At 48.9% G+C, this 26851-nt stretch overlaps 2 protein-coding genes across 3 annotated transcripts in view; both read right to left on the bottom strand.

The window, feature by feature from the left end:
* The window catches only part of LOC135919943 (fat-like cadherin-related tumor suppressor homolog), a 375972-nt gene that overhangs the window by 38618 nt on the left and 310503 nt on the right, over positions 1 to 26851 (bottom strand). For both annotated transcript variants that reach the window (XM_065453965.2, XM_065453966.2), the window contains exons 30-31: positions 22504 to 22668; positions 5758 to 5915 (exon numbers count right to left, since the gene is read on the bottom strand). In XM_065453965.2, coding sequence (XP_065310037.2) covers positions 5758 to 5915; positions 22504 to 22668 — 323 coding nt within the window. The remainder of the gene's footprint in view (positions 1 to 5757; positions 5916 to 22503; positions 22669 to 26851) is intronic.
* The window catches only part of rept (RuvB-like helicase 2 rept), a 206377-nt gene that overhangs the window by 125873 nt on the left and 53653 nt on the right, over positions 1 to 26851 (bottom strand). The window lies entirely within an intron of this gene.

Raw genomic sequence — 26851 nt, 5'->3', positions numbered from 1 at the left:
GACACACGCTCACAAATAAACATTTAAAAAAGTTAATGCACCCAACGTACAGTCGCCCAAATCTTTAACTGGTGTGCGGGAGCGGCGACTTTTCCGGGCATCAGCGCCGTATGACGCGGCGAGGCTGGAAACAGCCTAGTAGACAGGGGGAGAGGCAGGTGGGCGCCGTCCGCGGCTGCCTCCGTTAGAGTGAGCGTGTGCCCCTTAAAAGGATAGGGCACGGGGTGCTGGCACCTCTCCACTCTGCGCTGCGCGGGCCATGCCTTCACCGACACGTACCAGAGGGGTGCCGATACACCCTCCTGGCACGTCCAGGTGGCCACACTCCGTGTTTTCGGACTGGTCTCCGTAGCTGTGGCAGGCGGGACAGTCGTTGGAGCAGGGAGTATCCTTGCGGCTGGAGCGCCTGGCTGTGCAACCCAGCGCCGGCGTCGGCTGCGGCGGCGGCTCGAAGGGGCGATAAGGGCAGACGGCTTGCCCATCTTGAGCGCGAGTGCGCTGCAACTCCAAGCTACCGACGAAGGCGACTGTCGAGAGAGAATGACAGCGGGAAGACAGTTCCGGGCACCGGCAGCAGTAGTGCCAGCAGGAGTAGTAAATGCTGACGCCAGTCGTTTTCCAGAAGGAGCGAGCAGAGATGGGGGGCACAGGATGGAGGGTCGCGAAGCCAGCTGGACGTGGTTTTCGTCCCCTTTCGCACGCGCACACACGAGGCACCCGCGACACGTGCCCTTAGGGCTTGCAACGGATTCGGGCGCAGGCAACACCAATGTCTGAGGCGTCCAATGTCTCAAACCTCACTCTCATCTGACGCTCCCATGGTCGCACGCCCCCGCTTTCCGGACACTTACGCGGCGAGTCTCAAAGACGAGACAACAAAAGAATGAGGGCACCAAGCGCCCCTCTACAGCTACGTACAATGGCGATGCGGGGTAAGAAGCGGGGCACTTTGAAAACAAGGCTATGCACACGAGGAAGGCTAAACCTATTATTCAAGCAAGAAGAAATACAAGCACTGAACAAACGGGCAAACTTTTTGACATCTAGTTAGGGCGGGCTGGAACCGTGGCGCGCTGGCCTCTATGCGGGAAATCCCGAGAGAAAAGAAACACTCGCTCGCAGAGGCAGAAAGCAAGAGTAACGCGTTTCTTTTACCAGAAAGGTCTGGCAACGCGAGGGCGAATTCACAATGGTGGTCGTCGCTTGAGGGGGTATCGATGCGACGGCCGAAAGCGGTCGGAAACACCGGACGTGCTCTGTTCTCCCAAATGCCTGCCCCTCGACCCGCGCGCCGTTTTCCCCGGGCGCCGCGGCCGCGTCCCGCGACGTAGGGAAGAAGCCCCGACTGGGGACGATCGCGGTGCGCGGGAGAGTCGTGCTGCGAGAGGGACGAGCGCCGGTCACGAGAGGCAAGCTGCAAGGTACGTGAGCGACCAGCTATTTGTGTCCCCAACGCCCCGGCCTGGGGACGTTCACGTGCTTTGTTGGCTTGCGTAAGTGTGACTTGCTGAGTGGCTTTGCGTTCCGCCCTTGCGGTAGTCGCAGGCGCTCAGTGCATCACACTTTGCGTGTCCGAACCGTCGCAGATCATTGTCGGTGACGGGAAGCGCTAGGTAGCGTTTGCGAACGCATTTCGGCCCGCGCGCGTAAACCATTGTTCGACGCGGCGTGTAACCCGCCTTCCTCGCCATCGGGAACCGCGGGCGCCGAGTGTACTCCGTGTGTTTGGGTGCAGTCTGGTACATGTTGACCATTTGTGATCAATAAACGCCTTAACTGTTCTGGACGCCGTGTGTTCCTGGGAGAGCGCCCATGCGTACGGCCAGAGCCGTCCAGGTCTTTCGGCTCGGTGCTCGAACCTGCGGTGGGTCTATCGCCGTGCGCCGTTGTGCCGCGTCGTGGGGCTCCACTTCTCGGGGACCACTTGGCGACGCCGTGCGCGGAGACGTACTGTGAGCCCACATTTTGGCGCCCAACGTGGGGCCCGAGAAGTGGAGCCCCACGACGCGGCACAACGGCGCACGGCGATAGACCCACCGCAGGTTCGAGCACCGAGCCGAAAGACCTGGACGGCTCTGGCCGTACGCATGGGCGCTCTCCCAGGAACACACGGCGTCCAGAACAGTTAAGGCGTTTATTGATCACAAATGGTCAACATGTACCAGACTGCACCCAAACACACGGAGTACACTCGGCGCCCGCGGTTCCCGATGGCGAGGAAGGCGGGTTACACGCCGCGTCGAACAATGGTTTACGCGCGCGGGCCGAAATGCGTTCGCAAACGCTACCTAGCGCTTCCCGTCACCGACAATGGTCTGCGACGGTTCGGACACGCAAAGTGTGATGCACTGAGCGCCTGCGACTACCGCAAGGGCGGAACGCAAAGCCACTCAGCAAGTCACACTTACGCAAGCCAACAAAGCACGTGAACGTCCCCAGGCCGGGGCGTTGGGGACACAAATAGCTGGTCGCTCACGTACCTTGCAGCTTGCCTCTCGTGACCGGCGCTCGTCCCTCTCGCAGCACGACTCTCCCGCGCACCGCGATCGTCCCCAGTCGGGGCTTCTTCCCTACGTCACGCTCCACGACCCAATCGCAGGGCCGCGTAGCATGACGTCGCGGGACGCGGCCGCGGCGCCCGGGGAAAACGGCGCGCGGGTCGAGGGGCAGGCATTTGGGAGAGGTTTTCCTCGCAATGGCGAATAAGTCTGGAGCCCTAGGCACAGCAACGACTGCGCCCCGGTAGACCGAAGGAACTCCCACAGACTTGACAACTATTCTGTGGTCAACATTTTGCTGAATTTTTCACTCCTTTTGCATGGTGGCAGTTATCGGCATCTCCTAGGGTGCGAAGGCCAGTTTTCTCATTGATTTGGTGCCCATGCATTTAACTCGAGATGCGTTCAGTTGTCACCATGTATTGCAACAGTCACGCGCATCGGTCTTGCTTCATTAGCTAAACCTTCTTTGCTCATATTGATGCAGGGACCAGGAAAGAGATTCAGTTCGTAGTCAGCTTGTCTGTGCGCTTGTGGAACAAGTTGTGACCGCAGAAAATTCCACTTGTGTTTAACTTTTCCTTTTGCGTCATTATTTCCTCAAGTGACAGCCCGCTGCGATGCTGGCAGATCCCCGGAACCATATATTCATGATACTACTGGTTAGATGAGGTACATAATAAAGTCATGTGAAACTGCGTCCATCATCAAACCCTGCAAAAACTGTTAAACCTGCAAGAAATAAGAATGCCACCCATTACCTCGTGTGGTTTCTCCCGATTGTACAGCACTTTTCATGCAAAATTGGCTACTGGAAACAAGAGTAGCAAGGAGTTGAGAAATTAAGCGATATACTAAGGGAGAGAGCCAAGGCAACAGCCAAACAGGAAGCAAAAACGAAAATTAACAAATTAAAGCATTGTTTGTAAAATATTTATGGATCAGCATCTTTTTGTTCAAAAAGGAAGCAGAGGAAAACACCGCCAGAACTGAAGAATGATTCCACGTGTTTTTAATGACGCTTCTACGGTTATCAGTTGAGCCGCCTGACGAAGACACTTATTTGCTATACTTATGTGGGTGTTTTTCTAACCTTCCACAGTGGGTGCAGTATGGCTAGAACCGCAGCATCTTGTGCTCTACGTAGTTGTACGAGACTGGCGGAGACGCATCGTTATGCAACTTCGTAAATAACAATATGAGTCGGCTTTGGGATTTAACTTATACAATGGATTTAAAAGCACTATAATTGTTCCACAAATATATATTTCTCTACAATTCCTTCAGAGCTAATTCCGAAAAATTCAACTAGAAATCTTCATTATACACTTTCGCTTGTTTACTTGGTCCTGGAAGTGTTCTTCCTGTGCTTCTTTCCAGTGCGAGTCCAAGTGATGTGGTTCGTTGTTTTCCAAGTAAAGGAGAGGTGTATCGCACAGGCATACCTGTGAGATACACCTTATTTCATTTCTCTTTTGCGGGTTTGCGCATCTTTATGATGAACGGTGGGCATTATTCACATTTGTACTAGTAAAGATACACCCACTTTCATTTGCATATGAAAATTACCTTGTGTTGCCCCCCCGAAAAAAAACAATCCTGGGTATGTGCCTGGAATACACACTGTGTCCCATAACAATTGCACCTTCCCCCTCTTGATATGCTTCATCGTGTAACACTACTATATTAAGACGAAGCTGACTGTCGGAGAGTGGCATTATGCAACGCAACATGCTTTCCAAGCTTCAAAGCCACTGACGAGGTTTACAAAGGCGGAGTCAGCACCATTGCTTTGAATTATTTCAATGAAAAACATGGTACCATACAGCAAGAAGCTTGGTAGCGAACGTCGAAGCAGGGAGGCCTAGTGTTGCCACATTGGTGACTATGAGTGCCAGCAGATCAGCGTGGGAGAGCGCCTGTTTGAGGTGGCAAGATAATAAAAATGGCGGTGGTGGTGGCTTTGAAAATGCTTTTTCGGACCTGTGGTCATGTCAAAAAGTCCAGCAAATCAGAAGGCGAAGGGTTTTGAAGTCCGAAATTTCAGACATTCTTATACAATGACACCATGGGGTACGTGGCTGTGTCGCGAAAGTGCTCAAATTATCGGGCATGTCCAAACCCTCAGGCGTCCAGAAAATCGGTCGTTGACTTTATGGTGAACTCAAATCATTTTTGAAATTTTAATGAGAATCTACAAGTTTTACAGAGTACCTTTGGCTGTTGACAACTGACAAGAGCCAAAGGTGCTGTTGACAACTGACAACAGCCAAAGGTGCTGTTGACTCATTGAACAGCTTGCACATAGTTTGATGATGAAACCTCTACTGCTTTAAAACTACTTGTTCACCAAGTTCAATACCTTCTTGACACACTTATATCACTGACTTAGCCAAAAATGAATAATATTCTTGTCAAAGAGTATACATTTTTGTCAGATTCACTGTAGTGCTTTGTCAGCAGCCCTGTCTAAAACAAGCTACCTGCTGTAGTGCTCTACTGCTGCTGCTGAACACCACATAGCAGGTTCAATTTCCAGCCTCATTTTGAAGAGGAAAAACTGTAAAAATATTTGTGTGCTAGGGCCCCAAGTGGACAAAATTAATTGGGAAACCTGGTGCCTCTTGTAGTCGCAGTGTCACTATGGGACACCATGATTCAACCGTCAAGAGCAGGGTTACTTTGGCATTGCACTGATAAGCTGCGGGATCAAACCTTGGCAGCGGCGGCTGCATTTAGATGGGGGTGAAATGTAAATAACCGTGCAATGGATGCCCGTTAGAGGACCCCAGGTGGTCAAAATTAACCCGAAGACTCCTACTACGATGCCTCATAAACATATTTTTGGTTTTGCCACGTAAAACCACAGAATTTTTAGCCCCTAGTGAGCTTGAACACGAAAGTACAATGTTTTTTTTTCAAAATTTGATGATTTTGAAAGTGTTCCACAAGAGACTGCATTTTTGAGAATATTTCTCTGCGACATAGGTTTTAGGCCACCCCAGTGATGATAAAATTGCAGACAGACAGGAAAAAAGGTTTGTCCAAAAGTAATTTACAAGGATGAACTTTGATAAGGTTTTTTAGAAAGAAACCGGATATGAGTCTAGGACATGATTTGGCATGGGATGACTCATCAAAGGAACAACTATGACGGTAAATAAGTTGACCGGCCAAGTTTTGTACAGCGCGATTCTTGATCACACGTTGGCAGGATTACTGCTGCACAAATTCGGTGCTGTCAAAGGATAGCACCTGCCTCAAGAATGGCGTAGTCTCGTGGCCCAGAGGTGTGCAGCAATGTTCCACTGGGTTGCAGAGTGCGCAGCATCACTGAGAAGGAGAGGCGCCGATCCAGAGGTTGCGACAGCACATAGTGTGCATAGCTCTGGCCACCGAAGGAGATGGGCCGTTTCTCTGCATGAAAGACACCACAACTTGGCAAATAAGGCATTGAAAGCGCTAAGTCAAGAGCACCCTCGCAAGATTATGGTTCACAAAATAGCACTGTGTTTTGAACCACAGCATCCTGCATCTTCATAATGCTGCGTATATGTGCCATAGGCACTAGGCAATCATAATCGCCGGCAGTGTCCTTGAGAACAGTGCCACTAATGGCAGAAGTAAGAGCCACAGCAAGTGATGCAGATGATGGGGCAAAGATGCAGAATGCACACACGGTGCTTCCAGTGATATTACACTGCAGTTTCAAGGACATGGTAATCTGGAAAATGCACTTTCGTGCATCTACTGTTGAGAAAGGCTTGCATGAGGCCGGTCACATTAATGATGTAAGCTAGTACTATAAAGGAGACGATAAGTGCAAATTATTTACGCAGCAAATGCACCCCTGAAAAAAAGCTTGCAATCGCTACTCCTCCAGCAGTTTATCTTGTTTTTCTGCACACGTTAACGCAGCTGTGTACTTAATGCATGTAGATTAGTGAAGCAGCGCAAAATCTAAAACAAAGAAGGACATATATGTCTCCCTTCTTTGTGTTTCTCGTGCTCCTTTACCAATCACACATGAATGTAGATGTTTCCTATCTCTGTTCGTTTACTTTTATTTTATTTTTCGATGCTTTTCCAATCTTAGAGGGCAATTGCAACGAAATTTCACTTGGACTAAATTGACTATAAATGCCTAGTGTATAGCCTAAAAGTAATCTTCGCAAAGCCGCAGGGCTGGTAACTGCCTAATTTTGTTATTACCAAGTATTACTAGCACCTATGCAGACGACGCGTGCACCTAGCACCTAGCGGTAGCGATGCGAATATGGCAAGTATTGAAGAACTGTACACAACTACTCATCTCTCAATTGCGTCATGTTGCACCTGGGCAGCCAGGTGCACTGCTCGCTCATCATTTGTGAGTTGACGGGCACGTCTCTCTTGGCATGCATTCTCTCTGTTGTGCTCGTGATTTGAGCTGTTACAAGAATATCGACGCATTGTGTGGCCATCAGGTGCTCAAATATGTACTCGAGCATGAGCGATGGCTGTACAGTAGACAACGCTGAGTAGGGGAAGGCCTACGACACCTTTCCTGTCCCAACTCTCAGAGCGAAATTGTGCACCGCGGTGCAGCAGGCAAGTGCAACACAGACCAGCTGATTCTCACAAAGCATGTAAACTGCAGTTGACGAAGCTGCACAAGCTACATTTAAACAGCACAGTCACTTAGCCATCAAGATTTGCTTGGCAAACACTTCGAAAACGCTACAATAGCACATAAAAACCAAAGGTAACGTTCAAAGTTAAATTGTAAGGGCCATATTCTTGAGCGATTTTTGTGGTAATGCATCATCTTCAAGATATTTGTGTGTCTCTACATTGAACGCGTTGAAGTAGACGAATGAAATCCTTTCTGACACAGTGCCAGAAACGAGCAGGAACTGCATGATGCATTTGTCATGAAGGAGAACGCGACACGGTGGCTATGATGTAGATGCAGCGGCAAGCTATGCAGGAATCCAATGCCGCCAGAGCGAAATAGGCAAAGCTTTATCATGGCCGCAGTCTGGTCTCTCTGGCCGTCAGCTTTCGCACATTTAGCACCGAGCCCCTCTAGCCCGGCCATGCCAAGCCTCAGCTACTTATAATCCTTTACTGCAGATGGTGGTAGTTGCCTGACCGGTCTGGTTGGTTGACGAGTTTGGCACTTCCAGCTTGCCAGGCAGCAGCTGGGGAAGTCGGATACGTCATGCCAGAGACACTAAGATAGCTAAAATTTTTCCCTGCACTTTAAGCGTGACCTTCAGCAGTGCCGCGATCAATTGTTGCCACAGCACTAGCAGACAAGTGCACAACAAGGGAACGCTTCTTTGTTTGTAGAAGGCGCAAGTGCAACACGCTCACTTCAGTGAACCTGAAAACCTGAACAGCATGCTGCTGGTCAGCTAAGCTAGTATGCGATGTAGTCTATTTCAGCTGCTCCGGCGTGTGATAGGACATGTTCAATTCCCGCATCAGCCACACTAGACTGTAGAGCGTCCAATTTTCACCAATGTAGCATAACTGTACCACATGTGGATTGCGTCCGCGTTAAGCCGGACTATACTGCACCTTTAGCTTGGCCACCCCAATGCGCTCTTCTTTGAGTAACGGCAGAATGCATCGAGGCCCTGCTGTTGAATGTAAACAGCCAAACAGAGAAAACCAGGTGGGCTTAGAGAATACTTTGCATTAAAAGCGCTTCACAGGGGCGCAACGGCGATGTCACAGCGCACGAAACAGCTAACAAAGTATACTAACTCTGTCGCTAGCAGACATGCGGGACCTGTTTGCTGATACACTAGAACCTAATACAAGCAAGAAAGCAGACAGCACGGGCGCAGGTTCTCCATATTCTTCAGTGTACGTCACTTCTGCTGGGCAGTAATGGTGGCATTTCTTTTTTCAGTTTTGGTGTGAAAAACAGATTTTTGCTAGCACCTTGTGACGAATTGACCTGTATTTAAAGTGTAAGACTTTGCACAGAGACTGCTACATGTTTAAATTATCTGGGCTTCTTAGGCAATCGAAAATTCCATTGCAGTTCGCCTTTAATGTGTTAGCAACTGTGGGGATGCGCGACTCTCACGCGTCCCCCAATATCGTGTTTCCCGCATAGCTCCTGTCTCCTGCAGTGCGGCTTCGCCGCGTGGCCTGGCGCTTGCGGCGGTCGGAGTGAGTGGTTGAAGCGCAGTGCGAGAGATGGCGCGAGTGTTGCGCTGCTGAGCCACCTCACGGCGGGGTTACTTGAGTGCGGAAAAGAGAAGGTGCTTCCTCTTTCGCTGCGGGTCGGCGAACGCTGCAGACGTCCCGCGCATGCACCGATCCATGCTTCTGTGAGACCGTCTTGCGTGGCCTCCTTCGAATGCGCCACCATTCGCGTGACCGTACATGCGAACGACCAGGCACTGGATTCCAACATGGGGCGAACACATTCGCTCGCTATCCGGTCGCAGTGAGTCGGACTTCTAGATTTGTCACGCGCCCATCGGCATGTTTTGTAGATAGCAACTCGGCTAGCTGGCATTGATCTATGAAAGGTGCAATAAATGCCCTTGTGATTGTTTGCACTACTGTGTTGTCGTTCCTTTGTCCCAAGAGCCCGGGTGAGATACCCACAAACTTAAAAGAGTGGCTCAACAGTGCAGAAGCGTATCGCAACCACGACAAGGTGCTTGAATGCATAGCACTGGAGCAGTTTTACCAAGTTCTTCCAGAGGAAGTTAGACTGGCTGCAGGACGGACTCTCAGAGGTACACCTAGAGTAGGCAGCACAGCTCGTGGAGGAATATTACACATGCTGAAACTGCCAAGAAAAACCTATTCAGGAAGATAGGCTAGAAAAAAAGGACTATTCTGTAAAGCAGTTTTCCCCTCGTGGCCAAATTTTGCCGAATAAGAAATCATCTACGAGCCACGAGTTCAGCAAAGGAGTATCGACTAAGGCTGAGGTGGCGATGGAAGGGCTAGCAGAGAAAGCCCAGTCGGCTGGGGCCGCTAAAGCTAAGGCAGACGTGGAGCACGTGTTCGAGGCCCGGAGACCAATTATCTACTTCCATTGCAACAAGGAAGGCCATATTTCCTCAAATTGCATATTGGCCTCGAGCTCCATCACTGGATGAGCTGGCACCACCATCGGCGTGACATGGCATGAGGGACCACGTGGACACAGCAGCCGCGTTGGCTGCTTCGAAGGCGCCGAAGTGAGGTGAAAACGAAAGTTTAAAGTCCCAGCTGCGCTGCGGATCTGATTAAGTGGTTAGGCTTTACCGCCTTGGGTGTCTGCTTGAGAACATTTGAAAGTACTATAATAGGTAGTGGCTGCCTTTGGAGGAGGCGTGCAGCTTGGTAGGCTACTGCTAAGTGCCGCAGTGGCCGACGTACGCAACGGAGCCCAGTGTTAAGCCTGTTTCACATGCAAGCGAAAATGCTCGCGAATCCTGCCGCCGCGCTGCAGAAAGCTATTTCGAGTGGCGACGGCAGCACTAGCTGTGGGAGCGGCGAGGTTCGGGCAAGTTGGAATTTCGTCGCAGCGGCAGAGCGGCAGCACCACTTCCGCACGGCCCGTCTCGACACGTGACCAGTGGAGGACTAGTGGGGGAAAGCCTGCGCATAGGAGGATGTTTATTTACTTGCTACACGTGGTACGGGCGACATGCCAAGAGAGCTTTTCAACGAATTGATAATTGCTAAGCGCAGGATATGTATTTATAAAATAAAGATTTGAGCGGCAGGGACAAAGCCATACTTATATTGGTAGTCGCAAACTACCGAAACTGGCTGAAAGTCCCGTCTTTTTTGCCAGCAACACTGACATTCGCAGCGGCAGAAAACGCGCGGCGGCAATGCGTGTGAAACGAAACCTCGCGAAAAGCTTCGCAGTGCCGCGCCGCTGTTCACTCCATTCACTCAATCGCTTGCATGTGAAACAGGCTTTAGCCTTATTCACACGTAGCTGCAGGACAAGGAGCTGCGTGAAGCTTGGCTCACGAAACTTAGAACCGGCAGACAGCCATCGGCTGCAACTCGGGTATGCAGCAAGGACAGAGGCGAGGAATATTTCTACTACGGCGCCAGGACTGAATGCTCGGTGAATAGCAGAAAACCCGTACTGAGACGCTTGCCCGTGCCCACTGCCCGGTTAATTCCATGACGGTTTGGTCTATGAACATGGTGCTAGATACTGGCAAGTCCACTGGAACGGGAGCAGTAAGATGCACATTAAAAAAGGCATGGGATATGGTCATGTTTCTGTTATGATATAATGCACTGGATTACGAACAAGCAGAGGGAAATCACACGCTGAGAAGACCGATAAACATATACTGCGATGCAACTTGAGAAAATATTGACATGTCCAAAAACTTAGAAGACAAAATAGATTGAATCGTCGCGACGGCACATCATGGTTGCCGTAGGCATCGAAGTCTCTATAACGAAATTATTTTTGAACAGTTCTGATGCCGTCCCCGCAACAATGGTTGCTAGTGTATTGTCAAATGCTCAGATGCTGCGGCCTAAAGCTCGCGGCACAGTGCGAAAATGTGCTCACAGCGAAATTCAAACATTGTGTGCGGGCATGCACGCAGATGCACAGTCGGTCGCTGCGCACCCGTGCAATCGCTGCAGTGAGGATTCATTCTGTTATGCTCCATTTGGTTATACAGACAACCCACTATAAGAACATATTTAACATGGTTTACTCTCAGTGTTTGCCTACTTTTCATGCAAGAAGCCGGTTCAGGAAACTCCATCGTGGCGACCCCACGCAGTGGCGTTTACTGTAGACATTTGGTAAAGAGATGGCATCTGTAAACGATTCTGTGCTTTCAGTTTCCCCAAGATTATTATATCGACAGTCAAAAGCTTCACTCGTTTTGAGAGTACTTACATAAATGTCCAGGAGGGCTGCCGCATGGTGTTTTTATTGAGTGCCGTAAGCGAAACCTATGAGGAGCGCGCCGTGTGATCCCTCATACTACGCAAGGGAGGTGCTTCCGACAGATGGCGACTCCGTAACTCCTCACCGCCAATATGCAGGATGTTGTGGTAAACGGGAAAATGTGCAGGGCACTTCACGATTCCGCCGCCACCATAGATGTTACACATCCGTCCTGTGTTTCTCCCGGGGACTATAAAGGGGAATGCGTCTGGATCAGACAAATTGCAGAAGAGCAGAGCGCGTGTTTGCCAGTTGCCAGAGTAACCCTCGAGGGCGCTGTTGGAAGGTTGCAAACGTGGCAGCCCTGATTCCAAGTTTACCCAAACACTTTTCATTATCTTTTTTTTTTGAACAAATTGGAGCAGCTTTTAGAAAAGGAGGGCTGGTCGTTCTATACCAGTCTTGCTTGCATGGCATTAACGCGATCGTGGTCACGCGCCCTCTCAAAGAAACGTGAAAGCCCATCTTCAAACGAGGAAACTGACAAGGTAATGTCCTCACAGCGGCAGTCTAGGCTGGGAGATAATATGGCTGATGAAAAGCAAATGACTCAGATTTGTAAGGGATCAATTACCGAATCAGTGATAGTGGGTGAGGAGCCTTTCGAGACTCTGGGAAACGGGGTGCCTAGGGCTGAAGTGGAAGGTTCACTGCTTAGTCCAGCATCCTTTTGCTGGGAGCAGCTTAGTAGGGTTGACCGAGAGGTGCTTATTGTGGCACAGAAAAGTGATCCTTCGCTAACTGTGTTGCAGGCTAATGTTAATGAAGGAGTGGCTAGAAAGAACATCTCGTTCTACACCGGTCAGGTTTCAAGTACCGGAAATATCAGGATTTCAAGGGTTGGACATACAACCAACTATTTGTGCCAGAGAAGTACCGACCACCGCTTTTAGAGTTAGTGCATGGGAATGCTTGGGCGGGTCACTTCGGTATCAAGAAGACAAAGGCTAGGCTAGCGCAAGATTTCTATTGGCCAGGATGCTGGAAAGAGGTTGAAACACTTGTTCAGTCATGCGACGCATGTCAGCAAGTTGGTAAATCCAACAAGTACCAGAATTTCACTCGGAATGAGACAGGGCAAAATATAAACTTTCTTTGATCACCTCAGCTGCGTCTTTCCTACCAGAATGATTGTTAGGAATTTCTTTGCAATCTATTCTTTAGCTGTTTATTCTCTTTGAATGTGTCTTCTCTGAGAGCACTATTTGTGGAGGTCTGTATCCCGGGCTCTTTATTGGGTGTGTGTTTCGGGTTTAGTACAATAACCGTAATGGTGCTGTTGAAAGCACAGAGGAGGTTAGAGCGTTTGCTTTCATGGAGTTTGGTCTGGTGTTGTGGAGAGCATTGGGAGGGTGCTCACTTTTACTGAAGTGGTTGGCGTTGATTTTCGGTCACTCCATGAGCTTTCTCAGATCCAAGCAAAGGAAAGACCAGCAGATGAAACGGTGGAAAAGTCATTTCCTTAACCGCATCAACGACTTCACTCAATCAGCACATCGCATACATCGAGCTGCATCGAACAGCTCGACTTCTGGATGTATTATCTGGAGGCGGGGATGCTGTTGTGCCATGCCACGTGCCTATCATCGAGGCGACGGGAGCTGCCATGCTACGTGCACCACATGCATATCGTCGAAGCAACAAGAGCTCCCACTTCTCCACGACGAATCAAGAATTCGACACGGCAGGCAACTTCAAGAAGCGCCCAGCCATCTCCGCGACGAATCAAGAATTCGACGCGGGCGACGTCATCACCCTGCCCCACCTGGTTCCTGCCGACGAGGAGTCACCAAACTGGTTCCTGCTGACAAGGAGTCGCCGAAGGGATTTAAGGGAGAACTGGGCCATTGTGAGAAGAGAGAGTCACTTGTAGCCGCCCAGTCAATCTGATGCGCTCTTACTGCTACGTGTGCGCTATCATCCACTATCTATAAATATTGTATAAAGTTTTTCGTTTCTTCTTCATCTGCTGAAAGAGTCTGTCTTTCGTCCTCCACCCCGAAGTCACAACACTGGGTAGTGCACCGTCTTGTTTTTGCAACGCCCCATTTTTAGCACTGATCATTTTTCCAAGTCATGTACCAGCTAGGTAACGACATACATTAATAAATGCATCAGTTCATAAACGAAATTTAAATTTTTTTACTGTCATCATTCTTAAATATATGTATGTATGTATGTATGTATGTATGTATGTATGTATGTATGTATGTATGTATGTATGTTTGTGTGTGTGTGTGTGTGTGTGTGTGTGTGTAGGTTATTTAAGGTGCCCTACAACATTGTAATTAATATGTTTGTGATTCAAGCAATAATTAAAAAGTTTGCTAATTAACAGCTATTAACCAATTAATACTTCGTGATGAAAAAAATACTGGCTATAAGTACATACGACTCCTCCTACTATGCAGTCGGTACGATTTCTCTAGAGCTCTTGGGTTTTTTTTAAATCTTGGTACGAGTTAACTGGGTCACCCTGCACATGTGTGTGTGTGTGTATTGAGAGAGAGAGAGAGCGTGAGAAAGTGGCGGTTGTCCCCCCCCCCCCCCCCCCCAAACAAATTTCTGGGCCACTATTTTGTAGTGGTGCCTTTTCCAGATGCTAATGCCTTTCGCCCTCTTCACGTTCGTGAGTAGTCAAGAGACTCTCCTCCCAAGGCAGAGTGTCGAACGCAGCCACTCTTGAACGTGAAAAGTGCCAAAAGGCATTAGCATCGGGAAGAAGCATCGCTACAAAATTGCAGCCCTGGCTATGCAACTGGTTGCTGCCAACTGTCCTGCTGCTTGCTCCAATGTATTACTTGATCGCCATTTTGCGTGTACATTGTGGTCAAGCATATGCAATATGGCAGTAAAAGACATGCATTTAGCTTTTCGAACAGTCCAAGTTTCTGCAAATCTTCACGGATCATCATCATCATCATCATCATCATCATCTTTTATGTCCACTGCAGGACGAAGGCCTCTCCCTGCGATCTCCAATTACTCCTGTCCTGCGCCAACTGATTCCAACTAGCACCCGCAAATTTCTTAATTTCGTAAATTGAATGTTGAGTGCACATAAAAAAAAAATTGGGGAAACATGACAAGATATTTGTAAAAAATATTCACAGTAATAGCTTGATATGTCAAAATTGTAAAATATCGCACTTCATTACATTACATTATAATTTCATTAAAGTGAACTGCAATATATTCTATAGCAGCACTTATTTAAATATTTAAGAAAAAGGTTGTTACGCTAAAGCGACAGCAAGGATGGAAGAAGAGGAGGATGAAGTGCACTTGTCTTTGGAGCGACTCGGTGTCAACACAGCAACCCTTCTTCCCTTTTCATCAATTCACCTTTAAATATAAACACACCCCATTGTGACAGTTTTGGTGGAGGTGTGGGACAAAACAGCGGCGCCCCTGGAAAACGACTATGAACTGACCACAAAGGCACAACCTGTGGAGCTTCAATGCAGTTGCTGAATTGTTCGTCTGCCACCAGAAATGGCTTCCGATGGCGACAACCCACCACCATCTTCTCGCGTCCCATAGAAGCCCTACATCGTGCCACGAAACTTTGCTAGGAAAGCCAGGAAAGACATGGACAGATGGCTTAACGTTTACCAACAAGCAAGTCTGTTCCGTGGCTGGAATCCCACTGCCCTGCTTGTTACCATAGTTGCCTTCTTCCTCAAGAGAACTGCGTCTGTGTGGCTTGAAAACCATGACCACATGGGAGAAGTTCATAGATGAAACCAAGAAGTACTTTGGTGATCCAGCAGCTAAAAAGAAGTGTGCAGAGCAAACGCTAATGCAGCGAGCCCAAGTTCCTGGCGAAACCGGCGTGGCATACATCGAGGAAGTGCTCAAGTTGTGCACGGCCCTGGATCCTCGGATGACAGAAGAAGACAAAGCTGGTCATCTTCTAAAAGGGATTGCCGAAGACATGTACCAATTCCTCATTGGAAAAGACAGTCTGGAGTCCGTAAGTGATGTCGTTCAGCACTGCTGCACACTTGAAGCCTTGAAAGCTCGGCGTATCACAACAAAGTTCAGCCTAACGTTGCCGGTGTTGATGTAGTCCCAACTCCATCGGACCTCACGTCAGTGATTTGGGATGCGGTGCGCGAAGGGCTTGACTGACATGAAGCGGTTTCCCTCTCAACTCCTTGGGTTCGAGAGCCTCTTTCTTTCTGCGACTTCGGTGAGACTGTCCATCACCGCCACCTCCATAGACACCTACGACTTCATGCTTCGTTCAAGAACGCCCACAAAGCATTCAGACTGACTACCACAGCACACTCGCACTTTGACTGGCGTCCCACGAAGCTGGCGTGGTGCGCCACTTGATGAACTGCACGAGCGAAGATGGCAAGCCAGCTCTCAGTCTTGTTCGTCATCTGGCTGACCGGAGCAGAAGACGTGTCATTTACAGGTCCCTTCGTGTTTTGGCGCTTGACTGGGTGTCTCTGACAGCTGTGAGCCTCCCGAATGTTGACGCGCAACCCAAGACAACATGTCTGCTCCGCTTCTCAACTGCCTGCTCTGCCAACGTGGTCTCTTCCCTTCTGTTGGCTGCTTGTGCCACACATTATTTGCGGGTTCACTGCCTACTCTTATACAGCATTCCTCAATTCGCTACTTTCTTCTTGCTTTATTATTTTCCTATGCCACAAGCGCACGTCATCATGTGCTGAATGGTGCACGTGCCCCGGTACATATGCTTCTATATTATTAACGTGTTTCATGATCGTTTGCAATGTGTCGCTAGGCACTTCACCACTAGCGACCACTAGTTTGTGGAATGCATTTCTCTGCTGCATCAATGATATAGGCACTAAAATAAGCTACTGTGTTGTCTACAGTAAATTCAGAGATAAAATCTTACGATATAGAAGTCGATTCCTAAAAAGTTTCTAATCAGTAATGGCTAGTTACTAAGTTTAGAGGTGGTCACTTTCGAATTTATTTTTCATCACATTCAATTTCAAGTTGGAAAACAGGGCTTCAGCTTCTGCAGCTGCGAACCGTGAGATTAGCAGGCATGCCCCCACTGGGTACTTCAGCTACAGGCTGACAGAGCTGTTTCTGAGAGTCTCTGCGGCTACGATCCACAGGCTAGCAGAGTCGGCCGGGCAAGTCAGGCACCTCGGTCACCCCACTGTCCTGACCTTCTGGCCAGACCAACAGTGGACCGAATGGTCGAGAAAGCGACATTGAATCCCAGATGCACTGGCGGGCCCAATGACTATTCGTTGGAAGCAGTGACAATGCGGCAATGCTGGTGGACTCAAGGTAAATATTTTGGGCTTATCAATGTGTGAGAAAGCACAGCGTTTTGCTTACAGTCGAAACACATTACTGAAACTGATCCCCTTCGGGGTGCATGCATGGTTTATCTAGCTTCTGTTGGCGAGAGTGTTCTTATCTTCATTGGCGCTCATTTTGAGAAGCGCTGATGTGGCGCTGCACCATTTCACCACACCATCCCCCCCGCAGAGAGGAGCCCTCGGGGTTGAAGAGAGTTGGTGAACCTAACCTGGCGTCCAAAGAAGGTTGTGTAGGACATGGGCCGAAGTGTCAGAAGCTGTTGTGGATGGATTGGGGGGGTGGGGGGTGCACAGGAATTTGGAGTCTCGTCGCAGAAGATGTATAACGGCTTCAGTCGGTCGATGGAGACGCAAACGTCCTTCCCGTTAATTTGCAGGGTGAATGTCTTGTCGTCAAGACGAATGACTCGGTATGGTCAGGAGTAAGGTGGTTGAAAGGGTGCGCATAGAGTTTCGTTGCATAGGAAGGCTTGTAAGCATGTTGCCAAGTCCTTAAAGACGAACGGAGTCAGCTTGGCGTGATGTGCCACTGGTAATGGGCACAGGGTGCCCATTGTGCGACGGAGCCACATGACAAAATCTGTCGGGTCTGAACTGGTGACGTCGGGTGTTGAATCGAAGAGAAATTCCCCAAGTAGGTGAAGCGGTTCCCCGTAGGCAAGTTCAGCGGGCGTCGCCTGAATGTCTGGTTTGAAAGCAGCACGCAGACCAAGACCGACGGCTGGGAGAGCCTCAAGCCAGGTTGAGTTAGAGTGGCACATGATGGCTGCCTTGAGCTGTCGGTGGAAGCGCTCAATCATCTTGTTGGTGCAAGGGTGATAACTGGTGGTCCGTAAACGCTTCAACCTGGTGGAGAGCCCAAGGAGCCTGAAGAGTTGAGATTCGAATTGCCGCCCTTGATCAGTTCGACGATCAGATCGACGAGGAGCGCCGAAGTGGGAAATGCAGCTGGAGAAGAAAGCCAAGGCAACTTCTTCTGCAGCAATTCTTTCGAGAGGCCATACCTCGAGCCATCGAGTGTAACGATAAATGGCGGTGAGGCAATAGCACTAAGGTCCGGCTGGTGGGAGGGGGCCAATAATGTCGATGTGGCCGTGTTGAAACCATTCTGATGGCAGGAGAAATGCCCAGAGAGGCTAAGTGATGTGCTGGGTGATTTTGGTGTATTGGCATTGGATGCATGCGCATGCCCAGATGCGGCAGTCACGCTGCATTGAGGGCCAAACGTAACGGTCAGTCACAAGACGTGCAGAAGCACAAATGCCGGGATGGCTGAGGTTGTGTAACTGGTTGAAAAGGCTGCGACAATGCAGAGAAGGCACATATGGTCTCGCTTGTCTGGTGGATGTGTCACAGTAGAGAGTGTAAGTCGACCCAGAGATGGCAACTTGTTGAAGTTGAAGAGAAGAGCCATTCTTGAGGATCTGCTGCAGTTCGGTGTACATTTTCTGAGCGTCTACGAGGTCGTAAATCATCACGGGTAGCAACTCAACAGCGGAGACGTGGGAGAGTGCATCGGCAACCACATTATCTATCCCACTGATGTGTCGGATGTCTGTGGTAAACTGGGTGATGAAGGACAGTTGGCTCTGCTGTACTGGAGGAAGTTTTTCGTGGCATTGGAAGAAGGCGTAGGTAATAAGTTTGTGGTTGGTGTAGATGGTGCAGTGCTGTGCCTCGAGGATGCAGTAAAAGTGCTGGGCCGCTTCGTAGATGGCAAGAAGCTCTCTGTAGTAGGCTGGCCAGGTCGTCTCCACAGGGGCTGAAGTTGCATCGGCGATGCTGCCAAAGGAAGAGGCCGTCTTAGGTCTGGAAAGTTTCTTGGAAAAGAACGCCAATGGGCACCACTTTTTGTCCACATGTTGCACAAGGGAGGCTCCAACGGTGGTGCTAAAGGCATCAGTGAAGAGCCCCAAGAGAGCCTCTGGCTTGGGATGAGAGAGCAGAAAGGCGCTGCAGAGAGCAGTATTGCAGTCTTTGAACGCTTGTGTTAAAGGTCGTGTCCAAGTGACAGATTGGTTGCCTCATAAGCCAGCCACCATGTTGTGGAGAGGGGACTGACATGTGACTGCTTAGGCATGAAGCATCTGTAAAAGTTGAGCATGCTGTGGTAGGCCGAGTGTAGTTTTTAAGGTTGAGGATGTGGTCAGACAAGGATCTAGTCCCTTCTGAAGAGATTTGATGGCCAAGGAAGGTGACGGGGGCACTGAGCGTGCTCTTGTGGATGTTGATGAGTAAGCCATTGTCGTCGAGATGCTGGAAAAGTTGCTGAAGGTGCTGGTAGCGGTCCTCTTCATTGGAAGAGAAGACCAGAATGTTGTCTAGGTAGACAACGCAAAAGTGTAAGCCGCGGACAACATCATCGATGAAGCGCAGGAAGGTTTGTCCCACATTGTGGAGGCCGAAACTCATGAAAGGGAATTCAAATAAGCCAAAGGGGGGATGATTGCGGACTTCGGGACGTCCTCTGGGTTGATAGGAATTTGCGTGTAGGCCTTTCAAGGCCACCAACTGAGAAAATGGTGCTGCTATGTAAGTGGTGGGCAAAATTCTGTATGTGACAGAAGGGGTACCTGTCGGGGATGGTGCAGGTGTTGAGGGTGCGATAATCTCCACTGGGTCGCCAGCCATCGGTCTTCTTTGGCACCAGATGAAGCTGTGAGGCGTAAGGTCCCTCCGAACCCGCAGGCAATTCCTTCGTGGAGCATGGCTTCAAACTTGGCTTGGACGATTCACAGGCGGTCCAGAGCTGGATGACGGGTGTATCAGAAGCCCAGCGGGCCGGGAGTACTACGGATGTAGAAGGAGGTTGTTTGGTGGACCTCTCGAGGGCGCCTACTAGGTCGAGTCAGGTTGGGAAATTCTGCAAGGATGGCATGGTACGGCGATTGATTTTGGACGGCAAACACCTTAATGCTGAGCTGCTGGGTGCTCGTACACTGGCCCTGCGAGAAGAGACCTGTTCAAGCATCAATAAGTCGGTCATGTTGGCAGTCTGGTAGGAGATTGTAGTAAGCCAAGAAGCTGGACCCGATGATTGGCTCTGCAATGACGAAATTCCATGGAAATGAGCGTTGTAGATTTTTGAGGTGGATGTTAAGGCGGAGCGACCCGTAGGTCTTAACGCTTGAGTGATTTGCTGCACTTAGCTCAAGGGACATTCAAGGGCGTTTTGTTATGTAGGAAGGCTTGCGGAAAGCAGCAGATGAAGGAACGGCAGTCGATGAGGAACCGCCGCTTAGTGACTTGGTCGGTGACAAAAACGCGACAGCTTCCAAATTGGCAGCTCGTGGCCGTCTCCACGGGCTGCCATTGAAGTCTCCCTGACATTCGGCTGAACAAGGTGGTTGACATTTCCGGGCCTTGTCACCAAAGTGACGATGGTAGCAGCAGTAGTGGCTTTGGGAGCAGTTGCAGGGACTGCCTGCGGGCGCTGATCCAGGTGCTTCTGAATCAAGTTCAGCTGACAGGTGATGTCACTGATAGGGTGCCCGAGCTTGGGAGTGGGCTGTGGGGCACCGACGGCATGGACAATGAGTGGTAGCGATGGTAGAGAGACTTTGACGAATCGGTCCGTCATCCGGGCAAGCTGGTCCAGCGGTACATTCGGCTGAACCTGGAGGATGGCCTGTGCATGTGATGGTAGGTGCTGAAGCCAGATGGTTAAGGGAAGGGAGTTGCCTGCATGTTGCCTGCATGTTGCCTGCGAGGACACGCATATGGCGCAGGAAGTGCCATGGCGTGCGGTCACCAAGCTCTTCGTGCTGAAGTAGTTGACGCTCTTTCTGGTCTTCTGAGGGTGAAAGCCGTCGGATCAGTTCTCTCTTCAGGTGCAGGTAACAATCGTCAGCCAGAGGACTTGCAAGCATGTCGCGAAGCTCAGTCGCGTAGCGAGAGTACAGATGGACGATCCTGGGTGATACGTACCAGAGAAAACTGCGCCTCTACTTGTGCAAACCATACTTCCGGTGAGTCTGCCCAAAACGGTGGAAGCTTTACGGCAACACTACAGACGTCCGGGTCAACGATGGCCACAGTAGTAGCAGCGCCTGCGCTGACAGCGACTGCAGGAGCGAAGCTTTGAGGGACGTGGCCCGAGTGGGGCTGTGCGGAATCGTTTTGGATGCACTGCTGCTGTTTCTGAAGTTGCTGTTCTTGGTTCTGAATCATCTGGTACAGGGCCTGCAGTTGATGTTGAAGTTGTTGCACTTGTTGGGGAAGAGCGGCAAGGGCTCCCTGGTTGGACATGGTGGTACAGTAGGTTCGGTTTTCGGGTCACCAGATGTGGGAAAGCATGGCTTTTTGCTTCCAGTTAAAACACATTACAGAAACTGATCCCCTTTGGTGTGCGCACATGTTTTATCTAGCTTCTGTTGGCGAGAGTGTTCTTATCTTCACCGGCGCTCAATTTCAGAAGCATCGATGCGGCGCACAGACGCAGAAGCGGCGCTGCCTCGTTTCGCCACAAATGCATCATATCTGAGGGCTTTGGGGAATGTGTGTAATTAACTCATGCTAAACATTGTTTTTCTTTAGTTGTGTTCTTTGATGTTTATTTTTTCAATAATAAATGTTTGTCTTACATGTGCCACCTGTACCTGTCTATGCAGAGTTTGCTGAAATTCACGCGCCAAGCTCTGAGCGTTGTCTGAATAAACTGAGGTGCGACCAAATGTGTCCGAATTATTGAGAATATGACTGCATTAAGTAATACCTGCTGTGAAAGGCATTAAGTAATGCCTGCTGGGACCAGAGGATGAGTAGTTATCCAATTTTCTGTATTAACGAGAGTCAAATTAATGAGGTTTTACTGTATCATATTTGATTACGTCAGTCATACAAATGAGCTCAAACAAAGATGACATGGTCAAAGAATTGAAGATAGTGCATCAGGAGCTGCAACGTCCTTTAGCGTGATCCCAAGTCCCGTAGAACATTTCGTTACCGTGCTGGTATCCCTTATACAAAAGGCATTAGTGAGGCTCTAGCAATAGTATTTGCTAGGCATGATCTCTTGGTTGCTCACGGACCAACAAGCAAAATGCGCAACAAGCTTATCAATGTAAAAGACAAGCGATGATATCAGAATTTGCCTGGTGTTATATATAAGATCCCATGGGGTCACTGCAATAGCGCCTGCATTCGAGAAACAAAAGGTTTGCTTAGAGATTAAAAGAGCAAAACGCAGGATATAAGAAACAATAAACATCAGTGTAACATGATTGTGGACCCCGAGAAGACATATGATCATTGCGTAGTCTAGGATAAAGTATCAATAATTGTCAAAGAAAAGAATCTGGCTACTTGGCTTCTCCTAGAATCACTCCTGGTTTAGACAATGCCTGGTAATCATGACAGGCTAGAAGGAAACATTTGCGGTCCTTGAGACATTTTCTGCCTCATAAATAAACAATGTACAGCACCCCCTATGACGAACACCATGTTTCATTGCCATTTAGTGCAGCGTCTTGCTCGTACTGGTCACACTGCTCCTTCTAGCGACCATAACTAAACTGTTTGACAAGGGCCTCGCCTTAATGACTCCTGCACCACAGGTTCCAGAGTATGATATTAACAACTGCACGTAATTCAACTATGCTATACTCACGCTATACACATGGCACAGTTTCCATTTAATGCCTCTGCTATATGTTTAGGGCAGTGGTGAAACTGCACTCTATTGAAATTGTGGATTGCGTATGTTGAAATTGTGGATCATCATACACCTGCGGCATTGACAGTAGCTCACCTTCATAGCAGGAGGGCTCCTGGCATTGGATATCGCAATTGGGACCAGTGCGCCCAGGAGGACACTGGCAACTGTGGCCCAGGGGAGACGCATCTGGTACACAGTGGCGCCCTGCAGGGCACGGCTGCTGGGCACACTCGTCCACGGCCATTTCACAGGCATTGCCTACACAAAGCACAAAAGCCACAATGGTAGTCAACACATATTCAATAACAAGAACATGTATTCTTTATTCATTCTTGGTGCAATAGAATCCTGGCTACATATACATTTTACCCCAGTTTCACATGGAATGCTGTGACCATTTCATGCTATGTTTAATTGTGATGCCAAGAGACTGGGCTGAATTTGCACAGCACAGCCTAAACTGCTAGTGTCACACAGTCAAGGTTGCATACAACATCTGTGCTTGACAGAATCGTGATGATGTGCAATAGGCGAATGGGAAATGCCCTTGCAGGATCAGCCTTCACAAAATGCAAGTACAGTGCAATTCCAATAACTCAAAATCACTAATTTCAATCTGGCAGATATTTCGAACTTTTCTAGTGGTACCGGCAAATTCGTGTTTTTCTGAATAGAGAAGCACTCCCGTGGACCATTTTTCGGACAAACCTGAGCAACGACGAAGGTTCGATGTGCCGCGCTAGCTACCATAATGAAGCGCGCCCTCAAGATGAAGAGAATAGACGTGCGTGCTGCCACCCAAGACTGAAACAGAGCAAGCAGAGCGCACCTTTCCCATCTGGCTTAAAGGAAGGAGCCTCTAGCGTGCGCTTCACTGTGTGCACTCTCCTGCACTGAGCAGTAGTCTGTAAAACAATTTTCTGTACTGATCGCATTGTAAAAAAAGCTAACTTGCATTTTGCATTATATAACATCTGAATGAATGTTACCAAAAATAAACTGTTTCCCAGAATGCGACTGGTTCCATGTTTGCAAACTCCCAATCTTCTTTAAAACAAAGCTTTCTTCCAGAGTTCCAGGCCCTTTTCCGTATGTGTCTGGCCTTTTATTGCCGAACGCGTTTTAAGGGGGAGGTGGGGATCAAAGCAAACTTTTTTGTTAGCTTCGTTGATCTAGTTCAAAACCTAGAGCAACGAAATTTGGCAGGCACACTAAAAAGTGTCTTAAATAAAGAATTATAAAGTTTCATTACGACATCTTGACTAGTTTTCAAGTTAAAAATTTACAAAATGTTACATGTGTTCCGCTTGTGGAAAACCTCGCACTGTAACAAAACATGCCCGGGAGCTGCCTCTAGTTTTAATCTTTGCTCAAAAGAGCACTACAGGGTACAACAGTTCCAATATTTTTTCTAATCACTTTATTTTTTTTTACATGTCACATCATGTTCACCTTCACTAATTGTACCAGAACTTTTCATTCACAAATTAGCATGTCAAGAAAAAAACTGAGCCCTCAGCAAGATGTTGAAGACTGTCATACATTCAAGCACACTTTAGAGAATACATAAAAACAAACAGGATCAAAATTGGTCCAGGCATTCCCATGCTACCCTTTCCACAGACAACGCAGAATGCCCAAAACCCACTTTTCAGAAAACGTCTCTCAAAGTTTTTGGAGCAGTTCACATCTCTCAAAATGACCAGGATTGTATTTTTCACTGTCTTTGTTTACAGGTGACTTTTTAGGTCTCTGCCCTTTGATTTCATGCACACGAGACGATTTTATGGCTCACCGACGGTCCTTTTCTGCAGCTTTCCAAAGGGCACGAGCACTAGGTTTTATGCCCAGTGTAGTGCAAAGCTCAGTATAAGCTCCCAAGTTGCCTGCATTGTACCTAGCAACTGCCTCGCATACTGCTGCTGCTACAGTGAAGAGGGAGGCATGCTGTTGCTTTGATATTAATGACCAAATCCTTGAATGTAGGCTTATGGCAGCATTCTGTGTCTTGTTACCATTACACCAAGCCAGTAAATGAGGGTCGGACAAGCGTTGGTAGACCAGCAGCAGCCCTTGCACAACTCTGTTGGGAAGATTGTACTTGTGTGGAGGTTGTGGCTTGCCTTCTGCCTCGGCTGAATGGTGCCTGCACCAGCTGGGCACATACTGTGATGGGGCTCAGAATCTGTGGATGCGATGTGATATAGTGTTGCCATCATTGCCCTTTGCGTGTCTTCCACGTTCATGCTACTTTGCAGAGCTAGGCCATAACAACTAGTCAATCTTTTTATGAACTCCTATGTCAGACTACCTTTTCCATAGAGTGCCTCTCCCTTCTTGGCTTTGCTCACAAGAGAGCAAAGTGCTGTGCCGAACCTTTTTGGGACATGGTTCACACAGTTCTCCTTCATGAGAGGTATGAACCCATATGTCTGTTTATTGCACAGGGCCAGGTAAGTGCAGCTGTCTCCATCACAGATTACATTTGTGTATCTGATGTCATTTTTGCTAAAGGAGTGCCCAAAAAGCTGCAGTCGGGCTTCAACTTTCATGCGTCCTACACTCACATCAGTGTTCTTTTGGCCTAGGTGTGCCTTCTCCCGTTTATGCAGCGTCACTTTTGGTTGGCCCTATTTGACATCCAAGGCAGAAGTTTGACAAGACCGTACCGTCAAGCACAAGGCCCGTGTAAAATTCTATTCACAGCCTACACCAATGCGTGGGCTGTGCTCATGTGTCAGCCACGCGCCATTGTACACAACTGCAATGTTCTTAGTGGAGTTCACTTCCACTTCTTTGGTTCTCTATGCTTTTGAATGGTACAACACCTGCTGCGTGAAACGTCGGCACAGCTTCGCTGATTGAAGGCATCTGCCGACGTGCCATTTATCAATTCTGAAATGACTTGAGTGTCACGTCGAAAAGCCTCACACTGATGTGTACTAACATCAAGAAAACAGTCCTCTACTCCTCTACTCGCATTTAAAATGACTTCGTAACAAAAAAGCGGCTCTATTGTGTGGGAATGCGCGACTCTCACGCGTCCCCTGATATGTTGTTTTTCCCACAAAGCTTCTATCTCCTGCAGTGCGGCTTCGCCGCGTGGCCTGGGGCCCGCGGCGGTCGGCGTGATTGAAGCGCAAAACGAGAGATGGCGCGAGTGTTGCGCTGTTAACACCGCCTCACGGCAGGGTTACTTGGGGGCGCAAGAGAGAACACGCTCTTTGGCGGTGGGTCGGCGAGTGCCGTGGACGTCCCGCGCATGCACCGATCCATGCTTCTGCAAGACTGTCACGCGTGGCCTCGTTCGAACGCGCCACCATTCGCGTGACCGTACACGTGAACGACCAGGCGTTGGGACCAGGCGTCCTGTCGTCTTCTCTGTCTGTGTCCCTGTTTTTTGCGCTAGTCTTTTGATTAATGATTAATGTTGGGATCCAGCATGGGGCGAACATATTCGCTCGTTATCCGATCGCGGTGAGTCGGACTTTCTAGATTTGTCGTGCGCCCATCGGCATGTTTTGTGGACAGCAACTCGGCTAGCTGACATTGACCTATGAAAGGTGCAATAAATGCCCTTGTGATTGTTTGCACTACTGTGTTGTCGTTCCTTTGTCCCAAGAGTACGGTGTGAGAAACCTCACAATGTATATCGATGACCTAGCTGGTGCATGACTTGGTAAAAAGAAAGGCCCTAAAAATGGGGCCAAACAAAAACAAGACAGTACACTATCATATGTCTTCTCATTTGTAGGCCAGACTTGTTGCAGCCCAGGTAACGGCGGAGATCGCGATTGTTTTTCAGCCAGACCTTCTAGTGAATGGTACGGCCACGGCTACATACGGGAGAGGGCGGGCACTATTTTGCAAGTTTCCTATCACTCATTTGTGCTTTCTGCATTGTGGGCATACTATATTATATAGATTTAAAAATAAAGCAATGAAGTTTTGCACAAGAGCTTAGATAGTATCATAAGATGCAAGTTTCACTGAATTTTGGTGACCTGCTGTCTGACTTATTTGAGGAAGTGTTCGGAAGCAACTTGCAATGATGGTACTGTAGTCACCATGCAACCCATATTGTTATTTGATCACACTTGGGAACTGATGAGGCAGACAGTCCGAAGTAGGGCTGCTTCCTAGTTAGAAGCCTTTGTGAAAATTATGGCTTCCATAAGGGCCAGAAACTCCAAGAGATTCGAAAGCGTCACATCTCCTGACACCCGTCTATACTGAAAATTTCCGAGACGCTTAGTTGGGATGAGCTCTCCGTAGCAAGCAGCACGTGTTACGACGGGGTGAGTGATCCTCAGCTAGGTGACTGGCCACGGCTGTCTGGTGTTGAGCGATTGGGCAGTGACGAGTTGCTCTCCCTATGTCTATAATTAGCCGCCAACTTCGCTCTTGACATCTTTTATGCATGCTCCCCTCTCCTCACATC

Source organism: Dermacentor albipictus, chromosome 3, assembly GCF_038994185.2.
Source record: "Dermacentor albipictus isolate Rhodes 1998 colony chromosome 3, USDA_Dalb.pri_finalv2, whole genome shotgun sequence".
Lineage (NCBI taxonomy): Eukaryota > Metazoa > Arthropoda > Arachnida > Ixodida > Ixodidae > Dermacentor > Dermacentor albipictus.
Note: the sequence above shows the minus strand (reverse complement) of the source record. Positions and strands in the feature narration are given on the sequence as shown.